The 15592-nt window shown below is 51.5% G+C and overlaps 1 protein-coding gene across 1 annotated transcript in view; it reads right to left on the bottom strand.

Moving 5' to 3' along the window:
* LOC122381291 (nephrin-like) overlaps positions 1-15592 on the bottom strand; it is a 94900-nt gene that overhangs the window by 14898 nt on the left and 64410 nt on the right. Inside the window, exons 9-12 of the mRNA XM_043365293.1 lie at positions 14232-14391; positions 3890-4052; positions 3144-3274; positions 827-1035 (exon numbers count right to left, since the gene is read on the bottom strand). Coding sequence (XP_043221228.1) covers positions 827-1035; positions 3144-3274; positions 3890-4052; positions 14232-14391 — 663 coding nt within the window. The remainder of the gene's footprint in view (positions 1-826; positions 1036-3143; positions 3275-3889; positions 4053-14231; positions 14392-15592) is intronic.

Raw genomic sequence — 15592 nt, 5'->3', positions numbered from 1 at the left:
CGTCATGACCAACCACTGGCTGTAACTCTGAGGTCCGTGCAGCGATATATTTTCACTGTTCAGCTAAAAGTCGTCGCTGTGCACAGCAGGTTGAGAGCACATCTGTCCTCCATCGTCCACAGGTGCCAGAATATGCCCTCGTCAATTCCCAAGAATCCACAGCCGTCCCCAGAAATCCAATCCACAGCTCCGTGGATTTTTGGCCGTGCTCGGACCACGCCCTACGACCCCCAGCTCAGCTCACACCGGCCAACCCGAGTTGCCAACCGAGCTGCGACCTTCTTGACACTGGAACTACAGTTTGAGGCGAACCAGTGACCCAGACCCAGCGCAGCAATAAATAATTCCGGGCCTTTATACATGTCAACCATAAACTTATCCCTCTAACCAGCTGGGAACACTCATACGCTCGACAGCCTTATTACATACACAGCATTATAGACAGTAGGTCCTGGTGGCCTAGTAACCATGGTGTCTGGTCTATATGTCCAGTGTCTGGCCTACACCAGGTCCTAGTTCTGTATGGCCACCGACTCGAGCGGCCAGGGACCAGCTACCTCTGGCTGACTCACAAATAATGGTGACGCCGACCGCGGTCCCACCTTGGGCCGTTGTTGTGCAGTGTGAAGATTGTAGAAGGTTCTGGGCTCCAGGACTAGGGTCTCACCTGGTAAAATGTGTTGGGCTGTAGCACTGGGGTCTCAACTGATAGTTAGAAGGTAGGTATTGGGCTGCAGGAGCGAGGTCTCACCTGGTAGTTTGTGTTGGCTGTAGGATTGGGGTCTCACTTGGTAGAATCTATTGGGCTGCAGGAGCGGGGTCTCACCTGGTAGAAGGTGTTGGGCTGCAGGCCGCGCACGGAGAAGCGCGGCATCTGCTGCGCGGTGGTGTTGTAGTGCAGCTGGCCGCCGGGACCGCGCACTTGCAGCACAAACAGCTGCGGCAGGCCGCCGTCGTTCCCGGCCAGACACTGGACCGTCAGCGAGCCCGAGCTGCTGTTGTGAGAGCTGCAGTTGGTCGGCGGCTCCGGGACGCCTGGCGGACACCAGGTCAGGTCACCGATAGTCGGGTCAGGTCGACAACTGTCGGGTCAAGTCATCAACAGTCGGCTCCGGTCACCAGTTGTTACCTACAGGTGAAGTTGTGTCGGGTCAGAGTGCACCCAAGGCCACTCCTGCAACGCTCAATGGTTTATGGAAGCGATTTTGCGCTTTTGGTTGAAAATTGAACCTATCTCGGCATCGGTTATGTTTCTATAAAGCAGAATCAATGAGATGTAAATTTTATGAATTACCATTTCTATTAGAGAGCAGCATGTTTGTTGACAAACATTTATGCCGAAACAGGGCTGCAGACTGCAGAGTCGATGGATTTTGGTGACTCCGACTCCAACTCCGAACTCCAAAGATCGACACAGACTCCGACTCCGGGCAGAACTGTCGACTTCGACCGACTCCGGCTCCACAGCCCTGGCCGGTCTGCGGAGTCAATGAATTTTCGGTGACTCCGACTCCTGTTGCCTCCTGTTGCCTTGAGACTGCCTTTTCATTTTGCTCGGGATTAAGGAATCAGCTTTGTAGTTGAACTCAACTCACTAGCGATTATTCTTTATTTTGCTTGATTCGCTAGACATTTTCTCCTGAAATATGTTTTGAATAAAGGGCAGTCGCAAACGAGCATTTAATCAGAATCGAATCAGCAGCTTGGGATTAAACCGAAGAATAGAAACGGGACTTACAATCGAGTCTGAAACGGTGTCATTCGTTATAAGGTTGATGCTGATATTTTATCGCTTGAAGAGCTATCGCGTCTAACACCACAGCCTCATCATCCAGCCGCCTTTGTTTTGCAGAGCTCTGTTCTCCGCGGATGTTTCAGTTCCTCCAGTGACGTCACTAGCAGTCACATCTAACGAGCTGACGCGCCGTGTATGGATCTGCGGCGGCCGAGAGGACGGCACCGGCCCATCCAATACCTGCAGCCCACCTAATTGGTATGCGTCTCGGCGCGCTCTTGAATGATGGATGCGTTTAATCAGTCACTGAGCGGCCCGATTCTTGTGCCTCGACTGCCGCCTGGGGGACGATAACGGGCCGCGCTAAAGATTAGCAGCCTTCGACCTCTCCTTGACCTCGCATCGACCCCATCCTGTTTTTCTTTTCGGGCGCTAACTAACGGACATTAGCGCGGCTGGGCGATGGGACGGTATCCACCTCCAGCCAACCGTCGGAAACGGTCGTCGAATTATTGATCACTTGAGCACTGCAGTGTGATGCACTTGCACATATCACACAGTAAGTCGCACATGTTAGTTGCAGAACAGCATGTAGACAACCGTCGTCAGAGCGACAGTTCCAAATGGTAGAAACCTGTTTACAAGCGTGACAGCGCAGAGTTGTTATACCATGAATGCCAGTTGTGGGTTTCTTTCACTAATGTATGTTAAAGTATGTTTCCCTGCCATTTTTTTTTTTTTTAGTCGTGCACATCACCTTCCACACCAGTTCACTGCCCCTTCCCTAAAAATCGATTCGGACCTGAATCCTAACCGTACACTTATCGTCAACCATATTAGTTAAATGGCGGTGGTTTTGTAGCCAACTTTCCTAATTGGAGCGTGTTTGAGCAGCGTTCCTGCAATCAAAGTGAGCTCATTGTAACCGCCGGCTACTAACATCCCCGCACATGACAGTTAAATCATGGTTTGGGCCATCATATTGCCAATTCCCGGCGGCGAAATATGACTGGGAGGCCCATTCTGCAGCTGGTGCGTAAATCAGGCGCCGTGGGCTCGTTTGTCAGGGAGCGGCTCGGCCGTCGGCGGCCGCCGCTCCCCGCCGCTCTCCTCCGCCGCTGGCTCAGCTGCCGCGCTCCCAGGCTTCTCAGAAAAGACTGATTTAATAACCAAATCTCGCTAATAGCATGAAACAGTAATGAAAACAGTCATGTCGACGACATCCGCTATTTCGCAACGAGCCTGGCATATGGTCGAGCGGCGAGCACCACAGTGGTTCCGCTTAAAACCAGCGGCACAGCCTGCACAACAGACACCCTCCCCTACCCCCGGCCCCTGACAGAGGCAGTCAGCCGTCTGTCACCCTGTCCGCCTTCTGAGCTGAGGTAAATTCCATGGCGCGCCTCACCTGCCGACACTATGTGGAAAACGCACGGCGTCTTCTGCCAGCCGATGGCGTTTCTGGCCCAGCAGAGCAGTGTTCCGTAGTCGAGCTCCGAGCGGGCCGAGTATCGCGCCACACTCTCAGTACCGTTCACACTGCCGGTAACGGGGAAACGAGGTAACGCTGTGGCCGAGGGGAAACAGGGCTAACGCTGCTGGGAGGAGAGCAGGGGTAACGCTGCGGCCGAAGGGAATTGGGTAACGCCACTGGCAAGGAGAACATGGGAAACGCTGCAGGGGGAACGGGGTAACGCTGCTGCTGGGGAAACGGGGTAACGCTGCCGTTAGAGAAACGGGCGTAACATTGGTCTTTTAGGATCAAGGAAAACACACTTATTTATGTTTTCTCTATTCCGGAACGGGAAGCATCAGGTAAAGTAGCCGAATGGCAGGGGGCAATAACAACGCTGTCATGGAAACATGAAAACACGGGTCACAGATGGAACACGCGAATACAGTCGGGGAGCCTAGGGTTGAAATGTCATCCCTTACACGTTGTCCTTCTTGAATAACCTATAAAGGAAAGGGGTTACTCATATTTTTTCAATGTCCCCACGGCCCACATGCAGCGTGGTTGATCGCTGCCACTTGAGTGACGTGCCACCCTCACTCGTTAGGGCGCGTGTATGGAGGCACAATGTGCAACCCCATCACGCAACCACCCCACCCACCCTTCCCCTGCCCGGCACGTTGCGTGCACGGCCCACTCACGTGAACTGCTCGGTGGGCAGGTGGGTGACCTCTCCGGTGTTGTTGAAGGACCAGCGGAAGGTGACGTCGCCCGGACTGGCCTCCACGCGACAGTGCACCAGAACTTCCTCGAACTTGGCCGCCCCGTAAATCTGCTTCTGGCCGGTGTCGCAACGCGGGGCATCTGCCGGCGGGGGAGGTGGGGGGTAGACAGTTAGGGGACTATATTAAAGACCGCAGCACGTCCGTTGGCTGGAAGGGTATCGCTTTATTAGAGTGGAGTGGGGTGGCTGACGGCGCAGGGATGGGAGGAAAGATCACTTTATTACAGAACAGGTGTCCGGTAGAGGGGAAGGGGTACATAAGTACATGATATCATTGCTCTATTACAATAGACACTGCGGGGGGGGAGAGAGAGAGAGAGAGAGAGAGAGAGAGAGAGAGAGAGAGAGAGAGAGAGAGAGAGAGAGAGAGAGAGAGAGAGAGAGAGAGAGAGAGAGAGAGAGAGAGAGAGAGAGAGAGAGAGAGAAAAGCAACAAACGAACCTTGGCGATACGGTGTTACCGATCTTCGCCGGCAAAGTGTGCAAGTACAGTACCCACATTGACTCGCTACGCTCAACAAAAAGGTCTTTCCTATGCTATGGCACCGGAAAATTGCCTGTACGCGCTCGGCCAGAGTCGGGGACGTTGTCGCCGTTTTATCGTATTCCGGGTGCCAGAGAGCTCCTGCTCAGTTCCCTAGGCGGACCTGCGGGGAATGGTGGCCAATGCACGGTCCACGATGGTCCGTACAATACCCCGGCTCTCAGGCGAATTGTCGGCGAATGGAGGTAAGACTGGCCACGGAGAGAGAGGGAACTAGTGGTGGAATGACGCCATATGGGCAGGAGCGTGGGGTCTATGAGTTATATGGGCTATATGGGACCGTGCTCTCCCACGGCTATGGGAGGGACTGGGAAGTGCCCACGGATACCCACAAAATGAAACAATAGCACCTGACTGTGTGAGTAGGGAATCCACCAATTGCTCTAGAGGGTTCGTTTGCGTGTGCGTCATTCAGATGGCCAAGTGAGCGCACTGCAAAGAAAATAATAATGAAACATAGAACCGGGGTGTATGATACTGCTGACATCGACCAAATATAAAAGAAAGCATGGCAGCCTCAATAGCGCACGTAAATTCAACACTATCCAGTGCATCATAATCCTTATCATCACGACGGCATGGAGCTGCATTGTGCACGTATGCGGCCCGCTGTGTATCGGTATTGCTCCCTAACACTGCGCCAGTAGCTTGCAATATTCACTAGCCGACAGCTGGGCTATAAAATCGAAGGTCGTACCAATGACCCTAAATTGGGTGCCATTAGGTATAAGCTCGCCATATAGGACATGTTCAGAATATTATAGGTACTACAAATGATCCGACATGTCATAGGAACAGGGCTATTATTGCTGTCGTGTGGCGGCAAAGTGGTCCTTGTAAAAAATAGCGACGAATATAGATACGATAGCGACGACATTAGACAGTTCCAATAATCTAATTACTCACACTTATCCTGCGTTCGTCGTTCAGCTACACTGAGTCAAGCGAGCACCTAAACTCGACTGACTTTGAGCCTCGCGGCGCCGTATTTCAACCAAATGGAGTCATATCGACTGGCGCGGGCTGTACCATAAACCAATTACCGCCTGCCGAGGCAAACATGCTGGTAGTTCGGGCGGCGGCGGCGGCGGGCGGCGGGCGGCGGGCGGGGGCGGGGGCGGGTCGTCGGTCGGCGGGCCGCAGCCGGTAGTGTCGTCCCGAGCGGACTCATCCGAGCCCTCCTCTCATAGTCGACGACTGCACGGCCGTCCGACGCCACTCGACCATCCCATAAAGGCCACTGTGCCGGCCGAGCGGGCCGCCTAACCGCACCAACAGCTCCGGCGGGCCGCAATCTCCGGCGCACACAACTTTGGCTGCGCTCGGCCGGCGCGGATAAAGGGGCTGTGGCCGCCGGCCGACCCGGCTCACCCCACCGACATTGGCCGTCACCGCAGCAGTCAGAGGGCCGAGGGGGAAGTCGGCACCGCCGCCTTATTGGCGGCGGATGATGCGGCTGGGCGGCCGTCCGTAGTTCAAACGGCATCCCCGCAGCTGTCTCAACGTCGACGGTATGTGCCCACAGGCTAGACGGTATCTTCGCACGTCAGGAGATATATTTTCTGGCTAAACAATATCTTCCCAAGTTAGAGGGTATTTCAGACGTCCAGGCCCACCTCAAATGGTATAACCGCCGTTGGTGTTCTTCATTTCCGGCCAAATCCTTGACCTGGGGCGACCGGTCGAGCAAACAATTAGCGTGTGGGTGGCTCATAATACACCATCGATCGACGCCTGGAGCACATGTGCTCGAATTGACTCAACACACACAAACAAAACCAACTTGCCAATCCGAGGGGCCAGTATATTCCATTAGTTGTTTGTATCATTGCTATTTTCATTACGTGCGCCAGTGCGGCTTACACAGTTATATTTAATATTCAAACGAATTTTCGCCGTTATTTAAATCCGTCAAAACAGTGGAATGTATGCGATTATGGTATAAAACTGTGTCCTTCGGCCTTCGCTCGTCTCATCACCGACGCGGTCGGCCGAGGCGAACACTGCCTGACTGGTAGACTGTGCCGTACAACAGGCGAGTGTTGCGGCACAGCCTACCATCCAGTCGTCCTAACGGCGCGGCGGCGCGGCGGGGCACTGCATATAGACGGTGAAATCTGAATCTCTCTGTTTGCTGAGAACTGAAAGTCATCTCCAGATGTTCTGCGAAGTTTCTGATTGTGAGAGTGCCGTTCGAGAGACAATCGGACGTCGGGTAGTGACAGTGATCTGAATCTCGGCCAACTTCGGTGATAATAACACGTCCCCGTCCGGTCTCAGTGTCTGTCTACGCCAGATCCGCCTGGTTAGTAATACACTCTTAACCCGGCAGTTGCTGGGGTATTTCGCCACCCACCGTTTGCTGGGGGGGGGGGGGCGTTAAACGCCCCCAGCCGATAACTCGAGAACCAATAGGCGCAGCGAAACGCACGAGGCGGCAAACGAAAGAACGCGACGAGACGCTTCAGATGAGTACTTTAAAGTTGAATTTTGAGGTCAGAGGTCAGGTCAAGGTCAGGTCAAACACCTGAAATCGGGCTTTCAGTAGCATGGACTTCAGGACTTCGCAATGGGCTCCTCTCGTCATAAACTCTGTCAAAACGGTGCACAATCCATCATATAAGGCCTACAAGAGTGTCAGCTCCATGTAGAGGTCAGTCAAGCATAGGTCAGGGTCAAGGTCAGGTCAACCGGGTAGGCACATATCTCCGAAAATCAAAACTGATATTCGCAGCCTGTGACACATGTTTTATGGGTAATTTGGGGCGTAGAACACGATGGTGACATTCATTCTATCATATATGTACGGTTCTCCAGGGTATTAGTCGTTGGTCGCTCGGCGAGCGGGAGGGCAACCAGTTCCGCCCCTGTATCGCGTGACCCCTTGCTCCGCCCAGTTACGCACGAGCGTACTCCACGCCGCGTAGTAGCGTGGGGAGGGGAGGGTTAGAATGGTGGCATGTGTAGAGGCTAGAACCGGTTTCCACCGCCATGCCACCGCCCAGCGACATGGAGCGGGCATGGGCGGCGCCACCGGGGGGGACGGGGGGGACAGGTCCCCCGCTATCGAAAGTTAGGGGGGTACAGTACCCCCCTATCGGCGAGGTCCGTTCAATAGTTGATAATAATGCATTGTAGAGTTATCCGTCGCATTTAATGCATCGTTGGTTAATCAAGACAGGTTCTGAATAAAGATTGCTGTTGGGATGTATCGCAGGGGGTCCTGGCCATCTGCAAAAGGTGTGGAGCTGTGATGCCTGTAGTCATAAGGTGATCGGCAGGGCCTCGGGGATCGTGCCCCCCCCCCTTTTTGGGGCGCCAGACAGGGTTTATTACCTCCCCACCCCACTGCCAGACCACATTGCCGACAAAACCAAGTTTACTGAAATTCCATAGATTTCCGTTACTATATGGATATTTTCCATTCCTAATTAGTCAAATTCAAGCATGGCAGCTCTACCACAGGAACCATTTGAAATATATGCCATTTAACCCAGCACTTGTGGGCAGAAGTGTTCGGATAGATCACAGGCAGGACCAAAAAAGCACGCCGTAGCCCAAGATCTTATAATTGGGTAGCATCGGCACCCTCTCGTCAAGGGGTTCGATAGCACTCGTTTTTTTTCTGCAAAACTAAGTTCGGTCGGCGGCCGAACGGCTGGGGGTCTAATCAAGCCCCCTTCCCTCCCCTTCTTACGTCAGCGGCTGTGAAAATGCCATTACCAGCTGTTGAAACATGGCAGTTGCTTTTGCATGAGTGCACGAAAGGGTTTTAGGTACGTGATACGTGAAAGGTTCTACATGAAATTGAGATACACCAGCTTATCAAATTGTGCTCACTGTGGTGCGCTCGGTTTTACCTTGACTAGTCTTTGAATTCTGGGGTGAAACAGACCAGTCAAGAAACCTGTTCCATAAGGAGAGCCACTGATGCTAAAGAGATGAGGGATGAGGTTTCAAGAGACCTTCATTACCTCCCAAAGGGGTGCCACGCCATTTGCCAATCCCTGCTGTAGTTGTTACGATTGGAGGGTGAATATGAGAACGATGCAGGTCGTGACAGCTCGATCATGACGAACACAATGGTGCCGACATCACAGCTCTATGTACCGCAATTTTTGACGAAGTTAATCAACAAGGACCGGAATCCTACCCTGGGGCACTTCACCTGCAGAGGTCGCCGGACCTGAGACCCTTTCACTCAATTTTTTCAACGGTGCATGCGGCATGCGCTCGTTTTTCCCTTGAAGCTCTTGGTAAGTAAAATCCATCAGAAAGTGTGATCAAATAACGGCTGGTGACCTTCCATGACCTAGCATGACCTTTTGAGTGACCACCGATGACATGACCACTGACGGCTAGCCATTAGCTGCACCCTGCCCGTTGCATATGGATCAGGTGGTGATGTCATGATTCTGAAATTATATTGCAGTTTTGGCGCACTTGTCAGAGCAGAAAACATTCCCACTTTTCCTCCATGACTATATGATGATGAAGCCATGAAGCTGACCAGACGCAAGATCGAAAATTTGAAAGTACGAAACGTAAGTAGTTGGCACTGCTACTCATACCTAAGCAATTCGCAGCTTGTAGGAAACCAGCTTTGAGTTGGCAAGACTGCAAATTTTGATTTAGAGGCAAGGATGCTTGAAAAGGTGATCGATCTTATAGTTGTCCTATGATAAGTTTGGAAACGGGATGCACCATTCGATGTGTTTTGGGCTTTGCCAAGTTTCGCGGCGTTACGTGCCTCGTTTTTTTTTTTGCATACACGATCAGTATCTACTTTTGGGATTCTCAGTCAGGCAAGCCCCCGTCCCCGTCCCCCCCTATCGAAAACCCGTGGCGCCGCCCCTGGGAGCGGGGTCAGTGACCAGAGCGCAGGGAAAGGTCAGAGGTCAGCTATAACGTAGAGCTTTGTGTCTCCCTCCCCTCGCGTGTAACGACCGCACGACAGCGGCCGGCCGCCGATCAGGCTTGACATGTCAAGGTCACCCGCAGTCAACGGGCTCAGAGGGTTGGTCGAGTGCGCGTCCGTGGCTGACGACAGTCTCGACCATGTGCTATGGTGCCGATAGACTAGCGAGGGTAATAAGTTTTTGTTCAGTGCACATGGCTGCTGGGGTGTGTCATCTTGATATGATGCTTTGTAACGTGTATGATACGCTAACCTCGCTGGCAGTGGCCTAACCTCGCTGATAACCTCGCTGGCAGTGGCCGAGAGGAGAGGGGGGGGGAGGAGGCGGGTGCCGCCTCCACATGTTTATTTTTGTTGATAGCTGCGAGAGCTGAAATTTGGCAAGCCTGACCTTTGATTCAAGGTGAATTTTTATGACAGCAGCTGTATTTTCACCCTCGCCCATATTGGTGTTTTGCCAGCGTCTATCGTAAAGGGGGGGGGGGGGGTCCGTTGGACCCCTTTGCCGTTCAGCTCCTGATCGAGCTAGAGCTTCGCGGAAAAAGAGCGTGTTTCCCGTGACGAGAGGAGGCCGATGATACCCAATTTTAAGGTCATAGGTCATTGGTTGACAGGTCAATTTAACTCAAAAGTCGGGGAATCGGGACCTGTTAGAGCTTCGTAAAGTGAAGCTGTTATAGGGTTTTGCGGGGTGCTGACCACGAATTTCAAGTTAGTTTTGATCACAGATGATGTTTTCGTGCATTTAGGCCAGGTCGGGTCAGGTCAGGTCAGGTCACATGTTACGAGGGAACCAAAACTACTTATTAAATGCTCAAACGGTTTCTAAATGCGAAATCAACTCCAAAATCTACCCTAGTAACATGTAGAACTCGAAAGAGTGAACAAAGGTCATCAAAGGTCAGTGACCTGACTGACCTTCACGTGACCTTGACACCCACTAGAATCCATGGGATCAACATCCTTTCACATGTTTGATCGCTTAAAGCTAAAAAGACAATAAAACGCGCTCTACTCGAAATACGCCAAAACGCGATTCCGGCCAAACATGGTCTCGGAAAACAGGTCACAAGTCAAAGGTCTTTTGAGTCAGGGTCATACAAATTATAGGGTAGGCGTTATATTGATTAACTCGAGGGTACTGAAAGTTTCGTCGCAATCAGCCGCTTTTTGCGCGAGTTATTTGCGAAAAACTGAGGGTAGGAGGTCTGTTCGACACCCTCCTACAAGTGCGAAGGTTAAGGTCAGGCCGTTGACCAATGACGTCAAAAGTGAACCTCTGTAAGGTCCCAAAATGTCGCGACGTCGCAGCACCCTTCGAACCAGGGGACTTCTCAACGGGGAATGAAGCTTATATGATCTAGTACTATCTCCCAGAGGCCTCACAACTTGTATGTAGCTATCTCGTAGTTTTCTTAAGAGTCACCTGAAGTCAGGTCGGTCACGCAACCTCACGATTATTAATCAATTGGGAAATATGAAAACTGTTATTTTGGCGCCGGGAACCATCTAAAGCTGTCTCAAGCGCACTAATTCGCGATTTTATACAATCTTTGGAAGCCCCAGCATTCACTTTTCCATTCTTAAAGTTAGGCGACTTAATTTATGACGTCAGTAAGGTTACAGGAGTTTTCACCAAAAAGTCCCGATCAAATTGAGCTAGCGAGTCGGGAAGCCACCTGTGGACTTGTGAGGACCTACCGAATCAAAGAAGCGATATGACCTCCATGAGCCAGCCTCGTGGCCTGAGTGGCTCTGCCCTGACATGACCTGAGGTGAACACCTTAAATTGACCTCAACAAAAACAAAACGCTATTCGACGCGCTTGAGCATGCAAAACTCAATGGTGCCATTATCTTGGCTCTGTAACCACTTATGGTGAAGCTGTTTACCAAAAACCGATCCCGCGACTTGGAGCACTTATACTGACCTCAGAGATTACCGGTTGACCTGAGACATTCAACTCGGGTACCAGTTGCTGCATCTCATACGACGCACGCGCTCAGTTTTATCCGCAAGGCGCTAGCTCAACTAGGGGCAAAAAGACGGAGAGGGGTCATAATCGCCCCCATCCCCTCGGCCGGGGTATATGCAGAAAACCCAAAATTCCATTGAGGGTTAAGCACTGAAGTGATATATTATGATGCGAGAAGGTATAGGTCAAAACAAGTATGCGCACGAGCGGATGTGAATAAAACTGTGTTTGAGGTATGCCTTTTTTATTAAACATTCGATTTGCTTTAGTTAATGGTAAGAACAGATACAACCAAGAAGAGCGCCCCTGAAGAAAAGGTGGCGCACCGGACGGGTGCGATTTTAAGGTCTAAGGTCAGTCGGGGTCCTCTAAGTTCGGATCAAGCGCTGCATGTTAGGGGTAAAAAAAGCTGGGGGCAAAAAAGCATCCCGATTTTGGCAGCATCGTCATCCTTTGTCACGGCACTCATCCACCCCCTCGGCCGAAATATTATTTCCTTTTTGTATGAGTTCTGGCATAATCCCGCGCATTATGCTGCATGTTGTTTGCTATGAAAAAAAATACATGTTCAGCTACGTTCTACGCAGTACGCACTAACCTAACCACCATCCCATCATCCACCACTAGCCACCATCCCGATCTGTGCTCCCTTCCATCCCACACGAATCAGCCGAGATACTAGTCAGTCGGGCTAGCGCTATCCTATCCTCCCTTCCTGACTGCACAGCGCTAAAACCCAGAGCCGAGACTTCCCGAGCGCGACCTCTGACCCCACGCGGTCCGAAGGGTCGGCCGATGCCTAAGGGCGCGCCGCGCGCCGGCCACCCGGATAGCCTCTGCCGAGTCTCCCTTTCATTCACCGCTTACTACGCGCTCGATTCATTCATGTTTCTGTGTTTCCGCGTTCCTCTCGTTAGATGGCTCTACTGATGTCATAGGCGATCCCAGGAAGATTGCGGCCAGAATACCCCAAACGGCAGAAAATGAGGTTTTTGGTGAATATCTCGGAAAGTATTTGGCATACAACGATGCAATTTCACAGTATCGTGGTAAATGTGCATACACATTATTCGGGTTGATACTTTTGCATTTGAACATTATATAGGACCAGATATGTCCGAAAAAGCAAAACCAACAAGACTTTTACTGGAGAACCGTACGTGCTTGGCTCAAAAAGTTCAATTTAAGAAATGCATGTATCATGGTGGTGAAGTAGTCACGAGAAATTGCCAAGATTCAGTTCAAGATTTTGGAAAATGCGAAATGATAATCAATAATCGAAGATAGCCATTTGATTGTTCATGGTATCGGCAGTCTAATGGCGTTTACGGCATGTCTGTATGTCTATTCTGTGATTTTATATGATTTTGTGAACATATGCCGTTTTTGGTCGAAAACTCAGAAATCATGACGTCACTAAAACCTCGATATCTCAAAAAATTTCCGATCGAATTTTTTGAAACTTTGTCACAATAAACTTCAATTGATTCCCTACAGGTACCCAAAATTTGGCGCGCCTGCGGCGCCAGGCGCGCCGTTTTTATGCTATGGCCCGGCGAAAAAAGTGGGGGCGTTTAACGCCCCCCCCCCCCCAGCAACTCGCGGGTTAACCGTTCGCAGTCTCCTAGAGCCAGACTCAATCAGTTTCCTAGGAAGTTACGATGTCCTAGAAAGGAATGCAATATCTTTTCGGGTCTGACACATGTCCGCGGCAATGACGTCATCCTGCTGCCTGTCCTGCGCAAAGATTTTGCTCTCTAAAGGAAAGAAGTTGTTGCGAGGCAAAACGATGGGTCATTAAATGCTCCGGAGGAAGCCGAGACAATGGCCAACGATAAACATATTTATTTGGACTGTCGCCTGCCATGCTGTGTGGGTTCAGTGCGTCCCCTATGACAATTTTACGGAGTTTCTTTTGAGCATGGTGCAGATCAACAAATAAAACAAACTAGCCTTCGCGACTAACCTTTTTTGATGACTTCTCCATATTTATTTGGGATTCTTTATTTGCGTTATCCGTCTCGAAACCCTAACCGTTGGGAACCACACTCTGAAAATCACGGCCAACAAACACTTCAAAGGCCTCGAGCCCAGCCTCTCGAGCCTGGTTCGACCGCCACAGCGGTCGGGGATGTCGCGAAGCTGCTTTTTAAGATGGAGCATACTTAAGGCAGATTTGACCTAGCGCCTCGGCTATCGGAATCTACAGGACAGTCCGGTCTTCTCGTGATCCGTGGATCCATGGTGTCAAAAATAAAAATAAATGCACAAAAATTACACTCATCGAACGGAAATGATACAGGTAAGCCACATTATAAAGGAATGTCTCAGAGCAAGCGTGTTGACTTGTCTGTTATAAAGGAAAAGATCCGCATTCAAGAGGATTCCATTCACCTCACAGGTGATTGCACTATTCTGCCTCTCTAAAGAGACTATGGTGAACCACAGCTTCATTTACAGGGATCCGTTTTAATTTGTCTGAGTGACTGGTCGAGCCGTGTGTTGTACAGTGAGGTGTGTGTTTCTGCCAGTTAGCTGTACAGTGTACAGTGCCTTTCTCTGGTCTGTGTCCAGCCCTCCCTCCCAGTCGCCGCCGGCGCGACGGGACGGGGAGATCGCACAGTGTTCAGCCGTGCGTGCTGACCCGCCGGATTACCCGGCTTCGCCGCCGTGCCACGGCTCGTTAGTCGGCCAGGACCACGTCACGGTGCATGACCCGACCCCGGCGGTTCCCTGGCAGCCGCGGCCGACCCGGTGGGGGTGCGCTCGGCTGACCTGCAGGGTCGGCGGTGGTCGGCAGTGCTGAAAGGGTGCACTACTCACATTTGACGGGTAGGTAGACACCTTCGCTGACGCCCTCGCCCTCGTCGTTGGAGGCGGCGCAGGTGTAGGTACCGGAGCGTTCTCGGGTCAGGTCCTGCAGCGCCAGGCTCTGGTTGATCATGATGATCTTATCCGTCTTGCTGTGTACCAGAGGCTTGCCCTGCGAGAAAACAGGGAGCTATTCTGTGTACTAACTATTTACAACAGTACAACATTGGTATGTATGCACAACGGTCGTAGTACAGTGGTACTGCGAAACTGGGCACTGCTCTGTTTCGTTCATTGTTTATGCTCTGTCGAACACAAATGTAGACCGGTGCGACCTAAAATGATTCATTGGTGCTTAGAAAGAACACTCTCCTTCGAATCTGGCAGCTGTACCAGTGCTGCCAACAGCCATTCACGCCTCACGGCACTCGACAATATTCGTCGGAGATGAAAAAGTCAATGTGAATGTCGGTCACTACGGCACGCGACTGTACCGACCCACTCATTGCTAACTCCCCGTTACGTTCAGTTTGCACAGACTTGATTGCAAAGGTATAAAGGGAGTGCCTGAAGTGTTTGCCTTCGCGGTAGCAATTCCGCCCCTAGTTGATTGGTATTGTTGTGTTTTAGTTGTCGGAGCTGAAGCGTTCTGTTTGGTTTCGCAGCTACTGATAGAGCTGTTATGTTAGTGGCCGAGGGCTGGAATCAGTGGCTGTGTTAGCGGTTTACGGTAGAAATGATTCCGTGTCAATTCTACACCCCAAGCTCCTAATTGGAACGCACTGCTGGCAAATATGTTACTTATTCATGGAAACATTTTAACCCTCGCCGGACCTATTGGTTTTCTACATACGCGCCGGCCGAGGGGGGGGGCGGGTACGACCCCCCCCCCTCGCCGTTTCGCCCCTGGTGGAGCTAGCGCGTCGCGGAAAAAACGAGCGTGTGCGCCGTTACGAGACGCAGAGATTGGTACCCGATTTTAAGGTCCTAGGTCAACCGGTGACCTCTGAGGTCAGGTCAAGTGCCCCAAGGTACGGTTCAGTTTTTGGTGAATAACTTCGCAAAAAACGGCCGCAGAGCGCCGATTTTGGCAGCATCGTGTTCGTCTCGCTCAGGCGCGTCGAATGATATACTTTTTGTCCGGGTCAGGTCAACTTGGGGTGTTGACCTCAGGTCAAGGTCAGGTCAGCACCCCCAGGTCACGAAGCTGGTCGGAAGGGGTCATGTCGCATATCATTCGATTCGGCAGGTCTTCCTGAGTCCATTGGTGGCTTTCCCGACTCGCTAGCTCAATTTGATCAAGAGTTATTGACGAAAAACTAATATGACCTTGATGACGTCATAAATGACGTCACGCAAGGTCAACATTGCAA

Source organism: Amphibalanus amphitrite, unplaced genomic scaffold (assembly GCF_019059575.1).
Source record: "Amphibalanus amphitrite isolate SeventyFive unplaced genomic scaffold, NRLGWU_Aamphi_draft 000117F_arrow, whole genome shotgun sequence".
In the NCBI taxonomy this organism is placed as follows: domain Eukaryota; kingdom Metazoa; phylum Arthropoda; class Thecostraca; order Balanomorpha; family Balanidae; genus Amphibalanus; species Amphibalanus amphitrite.
This window is presented reverse-complemented; position numbering and strand designations above follow the sequence as displayed.